The following is a 25235-nucleotide window of genomic DNA, read 5'->3' on the forward strand; positions in this document are numbered from 1 at the left end:
TAGATTGTGATATTCTCAGAAATTCCACAGGTTATTCCTGGATGCACATGGTGGGACAGAGATAGCCTCAAGGTGGCAGGCCTCCTGCCCACCACACCAGTTTACTCTTTGTAGCATAAAAGGTCAAATAAGCTTAAAAAACATTTAAAGTACAGCATTCTGGTAGACCTCTCTAGAATTGTGGCCTATTGGTTACTGTACATTATTTGCTGGTGTAGTAAAGAATGGTTGTTTGATTACTTAAAATACATGCAAGAGCCAGTGTTGACTAAATGACAGACTTAAATAGGGGATAGGAAAGGGGGAACGCCCATGACTTTGCATGTTGGCATCCAGTGTAGATCTCCATTTCCGGGCGCATCTAACCAGTACCCTTACATAAGCAAGAACAACAGGTGTTAGCAACAGTTAGACAGCATTAAGCCCAGCGGAGGAGAAGGCTTGGAATACATGGTATCAATGTAGTCAAGCAAATTCCAACTCAGTGTGTGCGGTGTCTGTGTGTGTGTGTGTGTGTGTGTGTGTTTATGGGTGTAATGTTGTTTCATGTTGTGCCTACTACTTGTTACACATAAAGCTGTTGCTTCAGTGGCCCCTCCTCAGGCGCCAGTCCATGCGCTATATTTGAAGCTCCTTCCCCCAGGCCTCCCAAAGTGCCTTTGGATCAAGGTGCTTTACAGTATGTCCCCTGGGTGAGTGGCTCCAGCCAACAGGATGTGATGGCAGGCCCAGAATGCAACAGGAATCTGGCTCCCATGTTCGCTTTCCCCGCTCAGGCAGACACAGTTTAAGTTTACCCTTCAAGGACTGGAACGCAACTGCAGAAATGACTGGAAATGTCATGCTCTGCTGTAACTGAGACTTATTATTATGCACATCCCTTCTGATAACTAAAACCTCACAAATTATAATATTTTGGGTCTTTTTTTGAAGTAGCAATTATGGCCCTTTTAGTTTAAAATGATTGTCACTTCAGGGTGATATTCTTCTTGAAATGACAAATCTATCTAGCTATTGGACGCAGCAAAACTGCCTGGTCAGAAATTCAGAAATTGTATTATCTCGTATATGTATAGCTAAGGTCATGTAAATCAGCACGTTGGAATTTCATATTTTTGTTTGTGGAACTACTCGTCCGGCGGTAGCACTAGGGCAGAGGTTTTTCTTAGCAGGGCATTGTGGGGGTGGGGGAATGGAGGGTTTTAGGGGCTGATGTGAGGCAAATGTAGACTAATATGTGAAGTGAAAAGGACAGGTGCAGCCTTAGTAACATAGAGAGAAAAACATTAGGGTATTCATGACAGACCTTCCAGTAGCTCCAGGTAGTGGCAGGAGGGAGGATATTGACTTTAACAAAAAAACTAAAATCCCACACAATGTCCATGACTCAAACTCACGTTATTTCCATCATCAGGACAACAAAGCCGTTTGAACTTCATGGAATGTCAGTATGAGTTTTGCCACGCTTTACTTTGTCATGGCTTTGACATTTGTATGCCCCGGGTGTGTTGAAAACTCCTCAAATTACAACAAGAACCACACCTCCAAATTAAAAGGCAAAGCGAGAATAAGGTCTGGGCCCACGGGGGTCAAATTTGTCACCCTGACTGCGTCATTGGTTACTCCTGGATGTTTTTGCTCGTGTCAGGCCTCAGGGCTGGGAAAGTGATCAAATGCTCTGCACTCTCAGTCACTTTTATTCAATATTTCATGCTGGGCTACTCGTAAAGCTGTGTCTTTACCTTTTCTCCAGGAAATCTATGTAAAATTTACGACACATACTTTTTCTGTTACTCTTGGGACAATCTGCGAACCTCTACTTCAATCTTATTCTTAACAGTAACTTATTTGAGTTGTCTATACAATTCCATCTTCATTCACAGAACTGTCTATTTTCCTTGTTCCAACTGCTTTTCATTTTAAGTGAGTACAAAGTGAATAATTGAGTTGACAGTGGCCTTCTGGGCTGGAACGGACCAGTCTGAGGGGCAGACAGCATAAACCTCTAAGGAGCTAAAGCACAGGATTTGATTTGACATTTTGCTGATGAGATTTGTCATTAAAGATTTTCCTCACATTGCTGTGATTGACGTAACAACATATTTAGTGACCCCTGTCCTGATTCAGTGGTAATTGATTATGTCGGATGACTCCCGGCTCTCTCATTGTACTTGTGAAAAGGTCAACGGGTAGCATACTGGTGTTTTGTGTAAGGTCTATCTTACGGTGCAGAGTGTGAGTCATGGGCTGGGCCTGGACGTCTATCTCTCCCATATGTTTTCGATGAGCGTTTTGAGCCCTGTAGAATCTGAACTATCAAACAGGGTAGGGCTTTTGATAAGTTCCCCTTGACTGGAAATACTAATAAACCCAGCTGCTCAATAAATTCACATTTGAGTATTTTATAGATTTCAAATGATAGAAGTGCTTCAGGATAAGTGAGGCCACTACTGTTACTGAACACATAGTTTTGGGACAAACTACTACATTCATAAAAATGATTGCATATATTTGTTTTTCTATTTATGATTGTGTGTGTGTGTGTGTGTGTGTGTGTGTTTGTGTGTTTGTGTGTGTGTGGATGTGTACTAAAATGTCAAAATACAGACGACATGATGTCAAAGTTTTGGCAACTTACCAGGGTCCACTCGAAAGCAGGAACCAGTAAAGAATATCACAAGCCGACATTGCCATAGAAATGAAAATAAAAATAATTATGCAAGTAATATGTTCGGCGAAGCTATACATGATCTATCAAACTGGATTGCCAAAAAGCTGGCACCATCACGGCACCACAAATTTGTTCGTCTGAAAGATAAAACCACTGACTTCAGTGGCTGGGAAAAGATGAGTGAAAGCAGCAGGGGCGAGATGTTTTCCGAAGCCTTCAAATGTCAAATGGATTGACTTTTAAAGTAAATCTATAAAAACCAAGCAAAGCAGCTGTGTTCTGTCTGCCATCATTTCTTTCAGATGGAGATTACTCCAACTTCCGCTACGCAATGTAAATGAGACCCAGAATAAAAAAATGAAAGATTTAAATATGAGTTATAGGAGATTAAGAAGAGCAACATCCTGGACCACATGCCAATGAAAGGGTTTCTTAATATGGCTGTGATGTAGCAGGTGTGCCAGCTTGCCCTGCGACGAAACATGACCAATCACACCTGTGACCCTCGTCTCTTCTAGATTTCAGAAGGAGAGAAACAAGATTTGCATCCTTTTGGGTCAAGTCCACCTGGAGCAAAAATAATAACTTCTGTTTTATCAATGCTTGTTTCCATTTCCTTGTGAAGTAAAAGCACATGGTTGTTGTCTACTCAAAGTTTGAGTAGTTAAAGTACTTAAAACTCATGGGGAAAAGCAGATGGTTGGAACATTTAAGGACCCTTAGAACTCAAATGAGAAAATATTTTTCAAACAATGTTCTATCATTTATGTGCCATGAAGTTTGCGCTGTGACAGAATAATTGCTCAATTGGAATTTATGTATGTAAATTGTGGAATGTGCTCAATGCAAAACCAGGTTTTAAACGGAAACGTTTGGGTCATACCATTGACACCATGATAGGTAATAGGATAGGATCTCTCCAAGGAAACATATTGACATGCATTAACGTGCAAGTGTGAACTTTAGAAAAGGCAATAGTGCTGATTGTTTCTGCAAAAGATATCAAACCATTATCTCCATATGCAGTGACTGGCAATCATTTTTTTTAAGAGGCCATTTTGAGCAGCGGCCAGACAAAGCAGTCCCAGTGTTTCTTACTGGAATACAGGATTGTATATCAGGATCAAAATGTTTCTGGAATGGGCACGGTGACATTTTTTTGAGTTACAACCCCGCATCACAAATTGTCCCTTGCTTTGTCTTTACTTCAAATAGATTCAGGATTGATTGGTAATAAAACTATATCCACACTGCCAGGGCACTAAAATATTTTCAAGTTTCCGGGCTCACTGTGCTGTCGCGGTCATCACTGGGCAACATGTCAGTGAATCCCTTGACTTTGATTGTGATTTATGCTGGAATGATTTATCACGACGTCTCTCTGAAGACATGGTCGAGCCTGGCTGTGGCGTGTGTCAGTGTCTTGTTGTTTGAGGAGATACGTTAAACACATCAGTGAGTCATGACCTGGCACCAATGTGTCATTTTTGTTATGGGAGAGGGGATTTTTTGAGCTTCAGCTTGAACAGAGAGAAGACAGTACATAAAAGTTGAAAACAAAACAATTCGGAAGCTTGTCAAGGATGCTTAACAGTCATGGCTAAATTACCACCCATAAACACTGGGTATAGAAAATGGGTTAATCTGGCCCTAGTTATTGTTTTATACATTATGAAGTGATCACAAGCATTTGAGGTATTCAGACTGCATGTATATAATGTATAGTTTCATGTGAATGTTAATGTTTTTCTCTTTTTCTCTTTCTCTTGTCTTGCAGGACCTCCAGTAAGTTGACCAGGGCCTTGTGTGATCTGCATGTGGTAAAGTGACGACTGTGTTTATTTTTGTATTTTGGTGTGAACTAGACGAACTTGAACTTATCTGATGCCAGTATATTGCCTTGTCTGGATGCAGTGATAATCTGTATGCTGCCCTGTTATTTGGCTTTTTATGTCATGAACCAAATGTTTTGTATATTTTATGGTGGTAAACTGTGCTTGAAAAACCTGTGACCTGCCCAAGGTGTACCCAACCGCTTGCCCCCTCTGCACTGGGAAAGACTTCAGTCCCATGCAACTTTGCACCGAACTTGGTTGAATGCATGCAAAGTTGAAATCAAGTCTTCGGTTAAATGGAAAACCTGCTGACTCCTGTGCCTCAATGCCACAAGGTTCAGGAAGACCACTCCAACCATCTGGACACTATGAGTTTGACATTTGTACAGCCATGAGAGCTTTAAAATCACATCTGCCAAAAGATCCCTCCCTGGAAAATGTGAGGGATAGTTCGTACAAAGAAGGTTTGAAGGTACATGAGGTCAGACAGCGAAAAAGAAGCTCATTTTCAACTCACATACACTTCCATCTCCACTGGATCTGAGCAATTTAAAGACATGGTCACATTCCACTTTTCTTTATGCCTTCCATGGCATACAGACACTGTGTCAAACAAATGTGCTTTAAAAATCATTTGCGATGAGATTAGCTCACAAATCTGTAAAATGAAAAAGAAAGGGGAGATACATTGGTAGATGAATGCAAAAGAGCTTAGAATTTCACATAGTAAATAACCATGCATATAAAAACTACAGAATGTTTCAGATGTCATATATACGGCTGTGTCTGATCTTAAAATAGTAAAAATTCTAAAAATATCTTTATTTCTGCAACATGAGCAATAATCAGATAAATGCTCAGAAATAAGTTGAAGGATGCGCAGATATTTTAGACAGTGAGGAACAAATATATTACATTATAAATATGAAATGTCTGATTAACATTAACCTGCCATATCAATGAGCTCTCTGTCCTTGGAAGGCTCATCCTGATGGATTCTGTTTGGAACCTTTCTAAAGTACAAAGACAAAGTTGTAATGAGCGTGTCCATTCTTCCAGAACAGATTTCTGAGAAGCAGTGGTTAATATAGTGTCAAGTCAAGGTCAATATCTTACAGAGACATCTTACTGGTTCCCATTTACAGCAGGACCACATTATAGCCAGGTCCATTGCAGGGCTAATCTAGAATTATTCTTGATAGAGTCCTTTGTAAAGCAACAGCTCATTACTGTTAACAGGTCACATCACAGGGTCAGTTGGTCCTTGCATGGGTGTTGTGCATGTAACACAACATTAAAATAATCACAGATGATAGAAAACCCCTCTGATTCTAAGTAAGCTGAACAGTATACTGACAGGGGTCCTGCACTAGCTGCCAGTCCAAAGCTACAAGACCAAATTCACAAATGATGACATGTATATATATTCAATCTAGCTACCAAAAGGAGGTGTTTCAATTATGACGGATTATTTGCATATGTTTTATTTGTGTGTGCGTGTCTGTGTGTGTGTTCAAGTTCAGTAGTAGGGGAAAGCCTTTTGGGTAAAATAATAGAAAGAGGAATGGAGCAAGTCAAACCCTCTCATTTTGCTATACACCCCAACTCACTTCTTATTGAGCATAGAAGAGCCCAGGAGACTATATAACCCAAGCACAATGGCCAAATATACGCTGCTCCCACCCTCCCCTCCCCAGCATCCCATTCATTCAGCAGCACTTTGCCAAATGGGAGCCACATGTTGGAGGGTTACTGTGTAATTCAAGTGAAAGGTTCCTTCCGGCAGTGGGTGACCTTCGCCCCCTGCAGACAGCCCCTGAGCCAGTAGCGAATAGGCAGACGCCGACATGCAGTGTGTTCACACTCACCACCTGGCCGTGCACCTTCATACACTGCCCACTCTCTGCCCGGCAGCCTGATTTAGTCAAAATAGAAAATCTTGGGGAGGGTAGGTACGAATGTATTATTTGTCAATGCTTTATGTGTCACACTTGTGTGTCTTCATAGCGTAGAGTAATAAGTGATTTACTGGCGAAGATTGTTTGTAACACTAAAGATACAGCTCAGCAATGGACAAGTGGATTACTCAGTCAGACTGATGTAATGGATATAATATTTGACATTTTAAAGATCTATGACTTATTCCTATCAGATAAAGTCTGATGGAAAGAACTATAGTTGTCACATTGCACCATCGAGCCACTTCACAGAATGAACACATGACACAACAGTATTCAAAGATATTTACAATCAGTCATCAGAGCCAATAATCAGGAGCTCAGATGATGTTCCACGTTCCCTCCATCCAGGATTACTGATTGTAGAGGGATAACTTCCTCTCCCCTACTGCCGGCCAGCAATCACCCACGAACAACCACACACACACACAAACACAAACACACACACAAACACACACACAAACACACACACACACACACACACACTAACACACAAACACACAGTTACACACACGCAGAGGACTCCTCCTGGAGGAATATTAATAACATGCAGACATTCAGGAGCAGGCTCTCATCATTCTCCTCCATGGAGAGTATATTCCTTTCCTTTTTGGAACATTTCAAGAGTTCCTGTTTCGACTTCCAACCAATTAGCGTTCCATCCTTTACAAAAAGCACAGATTTGTGTTCCGCTCCCTCTGTGAAAACAAAGCACACTGGACTTTTGACTGTGTTCTCCCTCTTGCTCATAGAACCTTGACATAACTGAAGGTCTTTGTATTCTAGCTCCTTGTGATTTGTTTCTTGATGAAAGCCACCAAGCTGACATGTTGTCATATCCGCATTAGTAGGGTATTCAAGTAAGGTTTGAAGCTTTGAATAGGGTTGGTTACACAGACAAATTTTGACTTTTAGCATGTGTTCTCCCAAAAGCAACCTTTGCATGCGTCTTTGTGGTGAAATGAGAAAACTGTTCTTTTGTGTTCAGAAACATCTGTGTTGTGTAAAAATGTGATTCACTGGATGCATTTGGACCAGAATTTAGGGAGGCATGGTACTGCATCAGTAGTGTTGTTTGTTTGTGCTGTCACTGACCTGAAAAGGCCAAAATAAAACAAACATAACTGTAGAGATGTCATGGTACTAGGTCGATAACAAACTCCTGAATATGTGACAGTATCCGTCTTTATAGTAAGATAAGATAATAGTAATAATAACCAACAGGCATTCTAGTCTGATGCAAATAGAAGAAAAAGGAAGACAGACATGGCTAAACGGGGAGGGGCAAGTGCAAATGCAACAACAGGTCCACAGTGACCTTTAGGGAAAGGCAAGAGTTGTTCATGGAGGAATCATGAAGAATCATTACGCTCCTAAGCTATAGACAACAGTTGCAAAGTATGCAAACAATACAACATAGCAATTCAAATGTAAGGAAGAAACACTGCTATTTTTATACAAGCAGCTCAAAGAAAAGCATCCAGATCTGTACGCAGATTTCAAAGATTTCTTATTGTCACTGAATGCAATCTTTGAGATGTAGCAACAGCTAATGCCAGTATTAGCTACACTGGTAGTCAATCTGCAAAAGTAGAGGTGATTTTTTTTAATGAACTTTTTCACACTGTCACTATGTAAGGGAACGATATCTAATTTGGCTAAGTTGAATCTACGAACTTCCATTGTATTTGGTAGCGACTATAAAATTACTGAGCGGGTGACATCCCTATAAGAAAGTAATTACCATGAATCTCTCCTTATCATTTTATTCTGGCCTGGTGCAGTGCAGTTGTCTTTCATACGTAGACTTTAATTGTAAAGTTCTCTCTTTCCTTTTTTTACCAACCTTTTCTCACCCCTCTTTCAGGGTCCTCCTGGACGAGCAGGCTTTCCGGTAACTCTCTTTTTAACTGGTGTTTTTGTGTGTCTCTAGATACAGTATTTGCATATGTGATCACTGCAGTATTGATCTCTCTGTCTGCTCTCTGCTGAATATGTGGATTATTAAATTAGTTTGTTCAGCATATGTAAAGTGAAATTAATATATCCAAGCCTTTGGCAGCAGATAAGCCTTAAACAACTAGTAACCAAACAAATCACAGACAGAATATATAAATATAATATATCCTGCTTAACTACATTTGTTTTGGAGGGAACATGATATAGGAGAGCTGGAGTGATGCTACATCTTCTGTAGCCTAGGTTTTTATCAAGCCTTTCTCGTGCTTCCTCAAACCTAAATATTTCGGACCTGTTTTGAAGCACTGTAACCTACCTAATTTTTAAATAAGGATTTGCTTAGCACAAATCAAAACAATGGCATTAAAGACTGAGAGTTAGCTGTCTACCATTAAGCAAATTTGTATCCCATGGCAAGTGCTTCATTATTGTGCAGTTTCATAGTAGCTTCCCTCACTTTGACTAGCATGGACACCAATATTCTGATCATTGACCTTCGTCAGGATTAGTCATGATTTTGATTATGTTTTTTACATTATTTTCTAGCAAAAATATTCCATTGATAGTCCTGTTGACATATTACAGAGGATAATAATGACACATCATTGCCTTTATTAGGTTAATATGTCTCTTTTATAATCCTTATACCTGAAATTGTTTGATGTATAATTCTACTGTACAACATTTTGGGTGGTTTCTTTCTAAATTTGCAAAAAAAATCTTAAATCCTTTCATTCCACCTTGTTTAAACCAAGGGCAAGCATTATCAAAGAGATGGTGATTCCTGTATGTTGATGTCGCTAAATGCTCCAAAAGAACGTTATAATGTGAGGTCAGATATTCCACATGTCTTAATCCGATTGTTAGTATGACCTTATTCAGGTTTTCAGAATATGGCAGATTATCATCCTGATAGTGGGTTTATTTGGGTTAAAAACAAAATAGATTCTTGTCATTATTTTTAAACTGGGCCTTGTTTCAACAAGTTGCAGAGGTTTTCAGAACAGGTTTATACCACTGAAACATGGTTCTCCTCCCAACTCTTTCAGTTAGAAAAAGGTAGCAGTTTAATATTGGAAACCGATTTTTTATGAAACCAAATTAATCTATGCAAGATCAAGACTTCTGCAAAACACATTTTGTACTGCAAAGCAGTTGCATATATATATATAAGAAAACATGATGGTAGGACTCCAATTTGAACCTTGTGTAACACCATTCATCAACCGTTAAACTGTAATTGAACTAAAATATATCTAGACTTATTAACCATGGGAATAGAAATCACTGAACAACCTCTATTTTTTTTCTGTGATTACTCTAGAAACTTCAAAGATGTCAATACAGCAGTGAAACTAAATGCTTATAGCTTTAAAACACTATCAATTCAAAACAACATGGCTCCTTATTTGTTTTTACTAAAATGCTTTCGTTATTTGCTCGTTAAATGCTTGCAGATGGCCTACTGTTTTGTCAAAGCTAACCCTCTTTTCTTTCCAGTCTAACGCTCGCTCTTCACTCTGCTGACCTAGTCAACATGTCAACCTCACAGGGTTCCTTTACTGAAAACAAGTGGTCATCTAGTGTCTGACCTTTGTACTGTGTTGCCAGTTACAAGAAGCAAAGGGTTGAATCTCTATGTCAAAGAGTGGATGATATTCTTTGCAATGATTTGTGATGGATTACTTCCGTTAAGCAGCGGGAAATGAAGTCACGAGCAGTCTTTGAAAGAATGATGGTGGGAAGATGTGTTTTGTTTTGTTTTTTTAAAAGAGAACCTGTAACAGCAAATAACGGAACAGTGTTTTACATACTAGGTGGTCATACTTATATAGGTCTTAAAGGAATTATACCCCAATTATATGATCGATGTGTTTTAAAAACATTTTCTCCTTCCTTGCCTTTCACACACTCACTTATATTTCCCAACATACATGCGGACAAAGCTCACTTTGTGCAGTATTCCTAGAATTCCTACTAACCGCTTGGCTAGACACATGCAACTTAAGAATTGACCATTCAGTCATAACTCATAAAAGCTACCGTGAGATTTTTGCAGTCATCTTTATCTGCTGCATCGCAACTCATGGTTTCATGAAGGTGTGGAAGTGAGGACATTTTGGCTGGTCCTCACTTTCTGACACGCCTTTCAAAGGATGTTTGAGGTTTGACACTCCGTCTTAAGGTTCAAGTTAAATTCAGGTGTAGGGTTATATTCTGTTGGGATGGTTAAGGTTACAGCTAGGAGGCAGGGGTTGGATTATATCAGTGAGCGTCTTCACAGAGATAGAAGTTTGTGTATGTATATGAGGTCCAGCTGTGTCTCATTAACTCTGTAGATACACCACAGACACCTTGACATTCCACTGCTAAGGACCTGCATTAATCCTTTTGACTGCAATGTGTTTGTAAGCTCAAGGCTTAGTTTTTGTTTGTGGTGAGACTACCAAGGCCGTAATAACTCTGAAAACCGCAGAGAGAGGGACAGCCTCTACAGGGGAAAGGTGAAAAGGGAAAACAGCCTACTTGACCTATATCTTTTAGGCAGGGGTAGTTTATTATTGTAGAAACATCTTGGGATGTAGAGCAGAGATGTGGTTTCTCTCTGTGGAAGTGAAGTGCAATACATAAACTGGCCAAGGGTTTACAAGGCACTCGGTTGGTCTGATGGCTACAAAACCCTACTTTAGTGAAGGTTGTATTTTGTGGTCACAGCAAATAATCATGTTAGCCCTGTGCTCTGGATCAAAACCACTTTTGGTGGTGCCATTTTTCCCAAGGTCTCGGTTTAAATCAGAAGCTTGGACAGGGCTTCAAAGAACACAACTGTAGCCTGATAGCATTTAAGTGCTTTAGAAATATGCCATATGTCTAATGAAAGAGATACTTGCAAATCTGATGTACCAGGACAGAAAACAGCTGAAGCCATGTTCAGACTCAGACTACAAAGAAGAGATGATGGGCGCTACATGTTTGATCAAAATATATGAGACAAGCACCATAGCTTCACTAGGGTATATACTGCTTGAGAAGATTTTACTCAGACACCAGCGTGGACCATTCCAACATCTGATCAGAAAAATGTACTATTCACCTGATACTCACTGGACTTCAAATGGGATTATTCTGATAGCATTTACAAAGTCTTCCATAATTCTTGGCCAAACTTAGGTTCTGAAATATGATGTAAGATCTGCAGTAGATTTCCGAAGTATGAGACCAAATATTGTTTCACAAGTAGTGCAGCTGTTTTTAAGGAATAGTTCAGTGGGTAGGTTGATGGCATTGCAAGTGGGTAATAAAGAGCGAAAGAAGGTGTGTGATGGTGGAGGTTGTTGACTGCAGCAGATTGGAAGTTAGCAGTATAGCTGTGAACTAGCAGTGCATGAGCTCTTTAAGACCCAAGACAAGTCCCTCTACTCTCACTGCTGTCAGATGCCCTGATCTGTCTCACTGCTGTCAGACGCCTGATCTGTCTCACTGCTCTCAGATGTCCTGATCTGTCTCACTGCTGTCAGATGTCATACTGCTGCCTATTTATGAAAGTCATCCCGCCCCCCACTGCTTTGCAACATTATCTCAGATCTATCTTGAGTCTTGGGCTGGAAGTGATTGCCTAAGAGTAGCTTTTTTTCCTTTCAGCATCATGAAATGCTTGCCTCTAGTCTCCACATTAGGCATGGCATGGTGAAATGACTAAACAACACAAAGGAGTCTCTAAATGGATACCGTGTCATCAAGACTTTTTAAAACCAACTATGAATATCCAGCATTAGCATCTCTTTACCTGCAGGAGGACCCATTCCGTTCACTGATCAATTCTAACAGTCATACCAATTTAGTAAAACTTAAATGTGGCACCTGCTATTATTATCATGCTACAGTTGAATTCGATTTAAATATGGTTAACATAGATGAGACTAAATGTTAAATGTATTTTGTAATGGTCAAGGATGGCCCATAAGTCAAAATGACAAGGTATCCTTTAAGAGATCACTTCAGTCTCCACTCTAATGTTCTTAATGACCAGTGTTTCTTCTGAATTTGCACCGGTCGATAGGCTGACAAAGGAAGTATGGGAATACCAGGAAGAATGGTGAGTGACTCGCGTTTGAGTATGACGCACACTATAGTAGTGGTTACATTCATAACATGGGCAATGGTGAAAGCAGCATATTAGCTGTACAGAAAGCATTGATTTAAGAATAAGGCTTCTGTTTTCATGCTTAAAAATGCATATAGTCGTAAAGGCCTTGCACACCTATGGCAAACCCACACAGGATATTTTACTTATCTTGGCTGCTCTTTGAAAGTTTACTTCACTTTTTCGTCTGCTATGCTGTTTCTGCAAGGGCGGGACAAATTCCACCTTTATCATTGTAATAACCCCCCCCCTCCAGGCAGATGTCTAAACCAACCAACATAACTGCAGAGGTGTTTGGGGCCTTTAACTGAACGTTACACTGATGATAATGTTGCATCTAGAACAAAAACGTGCATATTGTAATGCTGTTACCACTGGTACAGATATTCTAAGGGTATGTTGTGTTTCACATCACAGTAGTTTAATTAGTACCAAATTTTTTGTCATGTTTGTACCGGCCTACACTGCCTTCCCACATTGTTTCATGTGTGCAGAATTTTAAAGTCAACAGACCAAGGCCTTATAATTTACAGACCAGCAATCTCACAGCAATGTCACGAGGTATCCACTTAACATTTCACAAAGTAAATGTATTTACCAAATATAGCATTAGCAATAACAAACAATATAAAGTTGTTACAAGTTACTAAAAATATTTTTAATCAGGTATTTTTTGTAGTCACTGCAGCCTGTAATTTACAAGGTTAACACACAATTCATTATGAATATTTTTGATATAGCCATATATCAAACAGTTTCAGCCCTTCCACATGTGGATATTGTTTAAAACATACTCACATTGCAGTGTGGTCTCCATAGCTTACAGGCCTCTCACCTTGCACAGGAATTTGGACAGCATGAAACTAAGTCAGAGTGCTGAAGTATGAGAGTATTTGAATGCCAAGCGCAACTAACTGAGGCTTTTAGTAACAGATATCCTATATTTATATTCCAAAGAGCCATAAAGGCCTCTGAAACAAGTTTTACAATGTGGTTACTGTGAATTAAATGCACTAGAATAAATTCAGTGTAAAGCTGGGAAAGTCTGCAATAAATAAATTATGACCATAATTGGATCATATCTGATTCATTAAAGGTGAACAATACTGACATATTTTGTTCTGATTTTAAGTGAAAGGCCAGAACATGTGAACTGAATTGTTTGTCTAACTCTGCTCTTGAAACAGAGCTGTGTTTCCCTCAGTGAAGTAACATATTTAACCCCTACTCAGATTTGTTTTATCACGGTGTCTGATAAAATAGTCCCTCTTGATGCTGCACTGACTGACTGTCCTTATATTAGGCTGTAGCTATTTATCCTACAGCAATCATAAGTGGTAAAAGAAGTATTCAGAACCTTTACTTGAGTAAAAGTACCAATATGCAAAATGTAAGCAATTAAAAGTAAAGGTCATGCAGTATAGTACATAAGTATCAGCAGCTAAATGTAGTCGAAGTATTAAAGTAAAAATACAGTTTTGGTCTAATTGACTGATATATTAATATTATATATAAATATTATATTTAACTGTTATAGCATCATTAGATTAGTAACAGTGATGCATCAGTATGTGGCAGCATGTTGCTGTTGTAGCTGCTCCAGATGGAGCTGGTCCTATTATAGTTTTTGTTTAATATAACATTTTGGCTAAGATATTTGATAATTTGAACATTTATTCAAATTAAATCATATAATAAATTACTGTTTGGTTGATCTGTTGACTCATACATGTCAGTATGTTGTATGTTAAAAGCTTGTTATATTATCCACGGTGTAAAATCGCCATCTTAAAATTAACTTATAACTAAAACTGAATTAATGAAGTAGCCTACGATATATCTCGCCATGTAGTGGAGTATAAAGTAGCATAAAATGGAAAAACCTCAAATTTAAGTTGTTACTTTGCATTAACAAAAAACATTATTATCTCAGAATGTACCACATTTAAATGCAAAAGCATCTCAAGACATTGCTCTCTTTTTCACCTTATGTAACATGATAACATGACATTTATCATGTTATATGGACTATCTCCTTGACAGCTGTCCAGTCAAATATGATATAATATAATATAATATAATATAATTAAAATGTATCGACCTGATTCTATTGTAAGAAAGAATATTTCAGACACTGTTCAAACAATCTGACCTTCACTTTGTTTGAATCACATTGAGGCCTTAAGTTTCCTTTCAGCTCCACTTAACTGACACATATACTATCTCCCCTTAGCTCTGTCACCATCCCCTCCCCATCACTAGTGCTGGAGGATGCTGCATGTCCTGAACCATCTCCATGACTCTAACACTGGTTCCTCTCTCTCTTGTGTCTCTCTCCTCCCCTCACACATTTTTGCATGCTACTGTGTCTGCTGTGACTGATCCCAGGGCTTAAAAGGACACACAGGGGAGAAGGTAAGTTTAGGAGCATGTGCTCTCAGCAGGATTATGCAATGTAGCAGAAGCCGAAGACAAACTGCAGCTTTGTCCTCTCATTTCCTGGCTTTGGTTTGGTGTCTTTTGTTAGTTTGCTCACGTTTGGTGAATCCAGGCTGCTTGTCATTAGCACAAGTAGGATGAGTTGTAATAAAACGCTGACATAAAAAATAGTGCACAGCTGTATTGTGTGTACAGGTAGCATGTGATTTATATCAGGAACTGAAGTCTGTTTTTTTAAACAGCATCAGAATCCCATTCTATAAATGTTTTCCCACCCTGGTTGGATTACCTGAGCCATTTGCACATCAACACAATGGTAATAATTTGTCACATAAGTGTCTAAAAGCTCTAATTTAAGATTCCCCAAAGAAAGCGGAGCGACATTTATAGAGGCCACAGCAGATTGCACGAGGAGATTCTCAAAGAGAAGGCAGAATAAATAGAGTTACACATTGAGATAAATAATGCTTTTACTGGTGTGTCCGGTCCACAGTTAAATCTCAGCTCTCTGTCATGTTCTAACTGTAAATATGAGCTGCCAGTGGGAGGGAAAAGATTGATATTAGCCTCAAGGTGAAAATTATATGTGAGGCACGTTTAACTGGAGGTCCACCATCTCCCTCTTGGCTTTATGAAATGCAAAAGTAAATTTGCCAATGTCAGCAGAAAGAGGACATCAATATCTAAATAATCACTTTTATTCACATCAATGTTATGAACTATACCCACAAATGTCTGATGTTTGCTACATCGTGTCGGTGGTTCCTCAGTGAAAATCAGCTCAGACCTGCGGGTTCCATCCAATAAAATGCTTGGCTGCTAAAGTAAAATTTGACCCCAAACTGAAACTAATTGTGTGTTTCATCACTGGGAGTGCTATGAAGCAATGCTTAAGAGTGTGTCAATTTTTTCCAGTCTTGTGCATGCTCACAAAGACACAGAGCATGTGAGTGATGCTTATCAAAGTTTTCACACCATTCCAAAGATCAGCGGCTAAAACTGCTTAAAAATCTTTGTTGTAAAAGAGATTCATAACATACCTGAAAATGCATTATCACATGACCCCTCATGTACACCGTTCAAGCCTGTGGGTGTGTGAACAGGAAGAAGTTCTCTGCAGTTGGTTTTGAAGTCTTTCACACCTGGTTTGGTCCATACCTTCGTCTGAATGAAAGTAACAAGTTTGAAAGGTGTCTCGTACCACAGTCTGGACCGAATGGACAAAACTTTTGTCCAATATTCAGAGGTGGTCCTGGTCCAGATCTAACAAAACCTGATTTGGGTCATTTGGAGGATGAAACCTAAATAGCTAAGACCTTCGGACTAATTGCTGGAAGTTGGGAAAGCATTAAGCTACAAAAGAAGATAAAGGAGTAGGGATGCTAACAGGACTGCATGTAGATGATTTATAATTTTGTAGTGACACCCTAATGATACTACAGTGGCAACCAAATTAACCAAGTGAACCCATCTATTAATTTATTAAAATGGAAATATTTTTTTTTTGTCAATAATAGTCACCTCTGTCTACAAACCAATCAATGTCATGTAGAGATGCAGTAGGCATGGACGTAGTCCATGTAGGTGATGACAACAAGTCATACATAAGTCTTAGCACGCTCCTTAAATTGCAATGTGAGACCAATAGTAACCAGATCAAATCTGAACCTTGGTTGCGGTCATCGAACGATGAATAGCTAGGGCAAATAGCAAGTCGAATTAGTGGGGATACAGCCAATGGAAAGAAAAGGCAGCGAAATTGAATGCCAAAAAACATGAATGTAACAGAATTGGGGCTTTAATATTTAATGAGGAAGGACATGTATTCACCACATTTATCCGGCCTCAAGGATTCACACACTGCATTTTAGTATGATACTCTAAATGTAAAAAGAAAACTCCATTGAGTCCCTCCAAAGTTCAAGCCGAGCAGTTTTGGAAATTAATTTTAGTGACTGACCGTATTTGCCCAAAGGTTTATTTTTATTTTCACCTGCAGTGGTTAGCAATTTTCCTTCTAACAATTACTAAATTGACCATATGTGCTCACTTTTGTGATATTATCAATAAATCTGGCCCCCCCCATCAGCTTTACAGCTTTTCAGCCTCCTTACTAGACTTTTTGGTTTTCCAGCCAGCAGATGTTCTTATCAACTTTGTTTGCAGCAGTGCCACCTGCCATGCACCAAACAGCAGACAGACATAGTTAGCAACTCGCTGGTGAAGAAAAATAACATTCAGCATCTGAGTTAAAACAGAGCCAAAGGAATAATTGACATACATGAAATGCGGAAACAGCAGATTTATAGATTTGTTTTCTTCCAATACAACATGATTTGTGATGTGTCGGGTCGAGTGGGCTTCGAAAAGGAAAACTCACAGCACATTCTTGACTGTCACACCACCTTGATAAGTGGTTGTTAGCCAAGCACGAGGAAACAGAAATAGTAACCTGACCCCCCCAAGTGCAGGGAAATGGAGGGGCTGCTGCTTGGATCACTCTTCAGATGAAAATCTTAATCTTTTGGGTTCCTTTTTATTTTAATGCAGGGAGCATACACAGCCTGAGCACATTATTAGGAACACCATACTGATACTTCGAAGGGCCTCATCATTTTCTAAATACAGCCTCAGTCCTTTGACACTGATTCCACAAGATTATGGAAACTTCTCCAAAATCATCTAAGTGGATTCACATCTGGTGACTGGGGAGATCACTGACATTCACTGAATTCAGCGTCCTGCTAATGAAACCAGTTTTAGCAGCATTATCCTGCTGGAAGTGGCCATTAGAAGATGGTAAACTGTGGCCATTAAGGGATGAAAATGGACAGAAACAATACTCAGATCAAACCATGACTGATTGGGGGGGGGGGGGGGGTATTAATGTCCTACAGATTGAAAGCAGAGGCCTCAGTAGAAATCCCAATTCATCTGACCATCTACATTTTTCAGTCTTCAACTGTGCAGTGTTGGTGAGACTGCATCACTTCAGCCTCACATTTCTTGATGTTTTTAGTTTTCCTCACCATTCTGAGTAAAACTCTCAGGACTCATGAGTGATAATTTAAGATTCTGAAGTTTCAGAAATACTAAAACAAGACCATCTGACCCCAATAATCACATTTGAAAATCCAATATTCCCTTCAAATATGCTCAAGCTATTAACCAGCTACTAGCTACTTTAACCAGCTATTTCACAAGGCAAAGCAGATTAACGTTACTGTGAAACTTTCAGAGCTTTACACTGTTATGCATATCCACCATGGTTGTTTGAGAAGCGGTATTACTGTTTGTGTTGGAAGTAGACACATTGTGTGTAGGTGCTGGTGGAGTCATTTTCCCTGTCTGTTGCTACTGTATTTACCTTCGGAGGAATGCATCGATGTGCTGAATTTCACTGATCTCTGGGGTTGACTTGGCAAGCAACTTATGTTTTCTTCCTGTCTTTCTATCTGTCCACAGGGAGCACCAGGCGAGCCAGGTCTATCTATCATTGGACCAAGAGGACCTCCTGTAAGTATCTTCACATGTTCCTACACCTAATAAACCTCTTATCTTCAATTACTGCTGCCTGCATTTTTTATGGGCTACCATTTTAGTAGACTTCTTCTTAACGCATCAGCCTGTCTGACACTGACCGACATTTTTAATTTCTGTTGATTAAACCTGACAACTGGAGTGACTGAGTGACTTGTTCTTTCTAGACTCAAGCGGTTCTGGGCTCAGGTTTAAAACGGTCTTAGTTCAAGACTGGAAGAATTCACCACAAATTATGGAATAATACATTTCTTTACAGACTGTAGAGACAGCAGCGTTGTTCAACTGGATTGGAGGTGTAATTTGGCCATAAATTGGATCATTAGTCATGGTTGTTTTATCAGGAAGCAGAGTGAGAAACCTCATCCTGGTCCAACTGGGGTCAGTGTTCGTCATCAGGCGCCAGGCCTCAATGGTTCGTCTTGTTAAAACACAAAATCCTGGGAGGAAAAATTACTTACGTTTTTGTTTTCAATTTCCGGGAAAATATTGCCCCCTAAGTTGCAAAATATAGCATAACCAAGAGCCCAGTCAACTTAAGTGGGACACACATCTGTTTTTCTAATTGATGGCTATTACAATCTATACCTGTGTGTGCCCACACTTCCTGGATGGTAATAGGCATTTCTAATGAGTAACAGGCTGTGGAGAAAGCTCCGCACAGTAGGAGCCAAGTCTTGAACCTAGAGAGCCAGTCAGTCCCTAACACTTAGAAGCTTGTTTACCACAGCAGGTAAAACTGAAATGAGGAACTCCAGTAGTGACCATAGATGAAACAACGAAGGTATTTCAACAGAGAGGTAAAAGGAACCAGAGGAAATGGCTGCTTACGTGAGCAAAGTGCCCTGACTTCTTTGCCTCATTGTCATCGGGTCATCAGGTTGGATAGATCGATGCAGAGATAATTTCCACTGAGAGACAGGTTTTCAACTTTACAGTTTGACTCACACGTATGCTGCTGTTCAAGATTCAAGATTCAAGAGTTTCAAGATTCAAGATTTGATAATAAAACTCTTGAATCTTGAATCTTGAACAGCAGCATACGTGTGAGTGTGTGTCTGTGTGTGTGCGTGTGTGTGTGCATGGTGTTCATTAGCATGTACACAATTATGTATTAAATGTATGCAGGGAACTTTGTTAAGGGAAATTATTGCAGTTTTCAATGCAAAATGCATTTCCATGCCAATTTGAAAGGCAAACCTTAGAAAAACTGTAGCTAAATATATTTAATTCATAAGCCTTTACAGAAGCTTTTTACCTTCACTGCATCTCGATTTCTCTAAGGAAATTTTTTGAATAAGTTGTTGTGAGTGATACTTTTTTACTTGACAAAATAAAACGTATGCCATGGTCGAGTGGATGGATCTTTGTCATTGAGAATTTTACGAGACTCTAATTCCACATTGTGTTGATCATGGGAGTTGATTCTTGATCTTATGATTCGCTCTTTGACAAGCTTTAGCATCTTTTCAAAAAGGCTGAACAGCGCTGGTATCTTCTTTCACTAACTTGCCTCCAACTGATGCTCCAACCATACATTTTTTTTACAACAAACTCACTGATGCTTCTCTCTGCTTTTGTATAGGGACAACCCGGAACAAGAGGCTTTCCAGGCTTTCCGGTGAGTCATCACTGTGATGTTTGTTGTGTTAATTCTGTAAATGATTACTTTCAATATTCGAATTAAAACGACAGCAAAGTCTGTTCATTCTGAGATTATTTCTACACGAGAAAGTGGTAAATGGCTCAAGGCATGAGTATAAGTAGTAGTAGCAGTAGTTTTATATATTGTCAAAATTTATATTAATATATATTTTATTATTTAATAGTGTGAGAAAACTTTATCAACCTATATCTGCATGTTTAATTGTACAAATTTAGAGGTTTATAGTCAATGTTTTCCTAACTTATTTCTTGTCTATTAAATGTTTTCGACTATGTTATATAGAAACCCATTTCCATTCAAGTTCTATTGATGTTTCCTTCAACACAAGCCAAACAAAATCAGAAATGTTACAGAATAACTTGCTGCGTTTGTGATGCGTTTGTGATGCAACAACTGCTCTTTGTATTCTCTAATATCTCTCTCGCTCTTTTCTTTCATTCTAGGGTCCAATTGGTTTGGATGGCAAATCTGTGAGTTTCCTCTCAGCTGTCAGATAGTTAAATTAGTTAATAACTGAGTGTTCATTCAGTGGCCAGATTCCAGCTCCCTGTGGAGATAATGAGCAATAATTAAGCTAAGAATGATTATGGTTATTATTGTAATAAAATCTCTATTAGCGCTATTACTGTTATTACAGGTTGTGGTTAAACATGATATGGCCGTTTCTTTTAACAAAATAACTATATCAATCAATTTATTTAGATTGAGATTAGTGATTTTATCCCCTGCAATCATTCGTGTTTTAATGTTTACACAGGGTCAGAACGGAGGGAAGGGAGACATGGTGAGCATTTCTTACATTCTTCAGAAGCTGAATTGCACTATAATATTATTACAAGCACTAAAGCCCACATTTGAGCAGCTTTAGCCTTGGATGTAAAATTGCATTGAACCTTGTGTTGCTGTTAAGCTCACTTTAGTTTTCTGTTTGAACTTTTGCTTCATAAAGTCATAAAGAAAATAATTTGCTGTCGGAGGAAAATTAATTCCTAAATTAATCTTTAAGACTGACTGCATTGCTGGTGTCTTTCAGGGTCAGCGTGGTCCTAAAGGACAGCCAGTAAGTTTCTGAAGTCCAAAATCTTAAATGTTAATCTGCCTTTTTTCTCAAGATTTATTTGAAAGCTAACTGTATAACTACATGTTTTTGCTTTATAGGGGGAACTTGGACCCAAAGGAGAAAAGGTGAGACATGGTTTTCAGTAGTTTCACAATTTGACCAATGAGTAACTCACAGGGTTTACCAGCCTAGTTCAGATCATTCACTTTGGGGCCTATTGAAGGAGTGCTTCATCTTATTAGCATTGTCATATAACATTTTTGGTAGATGTTAGAAAAGTTGTATTTCTGATACAAATTGTTACTTTCCAAACCCAAGAAGAATATATCTGATGACATTACCATGACACCTCAGGATGTGCCCTCTGACTATGACCAAGCTCTTAAGCCTCAGAGCATAGACTGTTTTCAAAGGCTGACCTGAACTTATCATAGCTGATCATCACCTATAACATCTTTAGTATAAAACTATGACCACTTAGTATAAAGGTCTGTGGAAAGATCTGATTTCTGATTGTACTTTGTTCTTCTGTTCTCTCCAGGGCGTATGTGGAGACTACACACACCGGGTAAGAACACATTATGGTGCAATCACTTCTTTCTCTCTCCCACCTCATCATCAATGGTTAAGGTAAACTTCAGAAATGGATACACCTATTGCATTGTAACTTGTTGTTTATAATGACACAAGCTGAATCTGTTCTGTTGTCAACTCTTTAAGTTTTAAACATTTTCTTTACAGAGGAAACAGAAAAGAAAAGTTGCAACAGGAGAAACCACTGCATAAGCTGGACAGACACATGTCTGCTAGCACAGTGATGCATAGCACATGCAGCTCTGCAGCTCTTTGGCCCATGAACTCTGGGGTTTGGTTAGTTGAGAAGAAAAAAAACAGGGCAATTACAGACAGCACACAGTCAGACATGATAAGAGTCTCTGTGTGTGTGGTGGTGCCAAGAATGAGTCTCCTGTGTACATGGGGATTTTTTAGATAGCTTAGTCCATTTCCAGCGTAATTCCACCTTTCGGTTATTAAACCACCACCGTTATTAAAGACCCTCAAAATAACAGTGTGATGCGTGTTGGGATGTTTTTTTATGAGCTGTTATCAGTAATGCATCATCTCTGAACTGCAAAGGCATCAGGCCAGACAAATTTCAGAATGGGGAGTCCAGAGGAAGAAGGACCCAGAGAGGTTTTGGGGTTTGATGTTTTAAGCCTGGAAGAAAGCAAAGCTCCCTAACAAAGCCGAATACCTCTCGATTTTGTTTTACACTTCTTTTCTCAGCCTCCTGCAGCAGTTTTATGGGAGGTCCAGGCCCTGTGTATGCTCACACTCCAGGCCTCAATCATTTCGTAATACCCATGGGGGTGGGGGGTGGTGGTTACTGTTGGTGAAGGTAAAGGTTCAGTGTTTGGAGAGTTTGCCTTTCAAGACAGAGCCAGCAAGAAGAAAGAAAAACTGACCTTATGACAGGAATGATTCAGTATTTTTAGAAAAATCCTTTTGCTCTCTCTCAGACAGTGAGATGAGAGGACTGATATCAATATTTTCATACCTCAGTGAGCACAGTGCTGCAGTCAGGTTGTGCTCAGCTTAGCCTATAGCATGGAGACTGGAAGCAGTGGGAATAGGTTTATTTACTGATCATGGTGTATTTTTCTCTATAATACAGGTTCACCAAGCATTACCTCCAAGTTGACTAACTCACTTATTTTTATTTTACAGTTTATTTCATATATATACGAGAAATACAAAATCCCACCATGCAGAGAGCTAGTATAGCTGTATCCCCTGCTTCCAGTCGTCATGCTATGCTAGGCTACGCACATTCGGACTCTAGCTCTGTTCTTAACACACAGGCATAATATTGATAATCACCTTAACATCTCACTCTCGGAAAGAAAATACAACTTTTGAGCTATTCATTTAAACTGAAATCATTTTAAAGGTTCAATGTCTGGGATTTAGTGAAATTTTGTGGAGAGCTTGCAGCTGATAAACAACTAATTGAGAACCTTTGGTGGCCTTCAGGTAACCTAGAAATGCAAAAAAGGCATCATTCTGCATATTTAATAAAAATGTTCCCAATAGATCCACTAAATCCTACACAGAACCTTTAAACTCAAACTGATAATTTGTTTGGCTGGACTATGTCTCGTTTACCAGCACTGACTGAAATGACCACTTCCTTGGTGTGTAGGACCTCTTTGTGCAGGATCTTCCATTGAAAACCCTGGCTGCCTTGCGCTCAAGTCAGTCTCTGATGTTAAAGGTTTGTGGGTGCCTCCACACCCTGATAGATAACCCTGAGCTGAGGTGTCACCAAGTCGTGCCGCAAAGAGAGCCAGTGGCCCAGAGCCAAGGCCTATCCTCATCCCTCTGCTCTCCACACACAGGAAAAAACAGAAAACATAAATGTCATAACAAGGTTTTCGGAAAATGTTTTCCAAGTGACATTTCATAAAAGAGAGAATAGGTCTTTAAATTGTTATTGGAATTATATATAATTGCTGAAGCACAGTGATGCCAATATTAAAATCTAATTTTCATTAAAAAAAAATCCATTTGTGATAACAAAAGTGACAATTGAATTTTCAGGTCATTTTGTTAGTTAATTTGAAATTAATGATTATGGATGTGTGGTATTTATTTTTCTCTGTAATTTGTAATTAATTCTTTTGAAATAAAATTACTGAATTAAAATCAAACAAACAGAAAAGACGATTGGCCGAAAAACAAATGTAGTGCAAGTTGAAAATTGCATTTATCGTTCTTGGGATATAACTTATGAAATCCGCATCTGCAGAAATTTCATCTCATAAAATGTAAAAAGCACAAATGTAAAATAAAATCTCTTTATATAATTATTTCTTATTAATATTGGCAGCGCTTTACTTTTATATTCTCAATCCGGTGCCCAGGTTGGTGTCCGATAGCTGGAAATGGGACAAAGCAGAGCACTTGCCTACTTTTACTACATTCATACCCATACTTATAATTACTCATAACATGCTGTATATATTTCCATAGAAATAATGCTGTTTTTTTTACAGCTGATCGACCCAAAGATTACACAGTTGATCTGACAATTGCAAAATAATCAGAAAACGTAACCTAATGGTAGAAATATGTTAATGTCAAGTCAAAAATTGGGCAAGAACAGTACGTTAGTTTAACTGCATTATAGAAATTGTGGAAATATGTACACTATGTGAAAAGTAGGCACGTTGCATGCATCTTGTTCTACTTGGTGTCAGTGGCTAAACTTGTATATGGCTGTCAGCGGCATCTCACCTGTACAACCCTTTCCTAAACTTGTATCTGATTATGCTGGTCGTCTCAACAGAAGCGGCGTATTGTACAGCCCTGTGTTGGACAGTTGGCCACAGTAAGTCTGGATGTGAACTGTTAACTATGCAGCTGTACTCTCTTTGTGGCAAGACAAGCGCCCACCTCTGCTCCGCTGCAATCTACGGGCCTGGCTAACTGTTGGGGACATTGATGCTCTAAAATCCTCAATAAGGGATGTTTGATTTGCGAACAATAGAAATTAGATTGCATTCAAATTTTTTATCACAATACATCAACCATCCCGTTTGCCACTCCAGGCCCATAGTTTGCTATACCGGTGCCTCTTTTTTGTTCTCTCTTTCTTCAACCTTGTTTCCTTTTTCTCTCCTTTGCCGTCCCATTTTCTTGCTTTTCACTCTCATGTTCTATTTCTCTTTTTCCTCCACAACCCCCCCTCCTTCCATCATTCTCTTGGTTCTACCCTGTTTCCTTTCTCTGGCCTCCTGGTGACCTTTGACTCGTGACCTTTATGCACTGGTGGCCACCTGTGCTTTGTGACTCCCCCTCAGCAGATGTTGCCCATCACCGTGCGAAACATGCCCCCAATAAGCCCTCTAATCTTAAAACGCCTCAAGGTACAATTCTCTCTGCCCCTACTTGCCCTCTATT

The 25235-nt window shown here is 39.2% G+C and overlaps 1 protein-coding gene across 1 annotated transcript in view; it reads left to right on the forward strand.

Annotated features, from left to right (window-relative positions):
- Positions 1-8336: 8336 nt before the first annotated feature.
- The window catches only part of LOC128453042 (collagen alpha-1(XIII) chain), a 55502-nt gene continuing 38603 nt past the window's right edge, over positions 8337-25235 (forward strand). Inside the window, exons 1-11 of the mRNA XM_053435661.1 lie at positions 8337-8358; positions 12484-12519; positions 14956-14982; positions 18472-18522; positions 20132-20167; positions 20656-20682; positions 20970-20996; positions 21246-21272; positions 21371-21397; positions 21814-21840; positions 23476-23547. Coding sequence (XP_053291636.1) covers positions 12499-12519; positions 14956-14982; positions 18472-18522; positions 20132-20167; positions 20656-20682; positions 20970-20996; positions 21246-21272; positions 21371-21397; positions 21814-21840; positions 23476-23547 — 342 coding nt within the window. The 5' untranslated portion in view covers positions 8337-8358; positions 12484-12498. The remainder of the gene's footprint in view (positions 8359-12483; positions 12520-14955; positions 14983-18471; positions 18523-20131; positions 20168-20655; positions 20683-20969; positions 20997-21245; positions 21273-21370; positions 21398-21813; positions 21841-23475; positions 23548-25235) is intronic.

Source organism: Pleuronectes platessa, chromosome 12 (assembly GCF_947347685.1).
Source record: "Pleuronectes platessa chromosome 12, fPlePla1.1, whole genome shotgun sequence".
Classification (NCBI taxonomy): Eukaryota; Metazoa; Chordata; class Actinopteri; order Pleuronectiformes; family Pleuronectidae; genus Pleuronectes; species Pleuronectes platessa.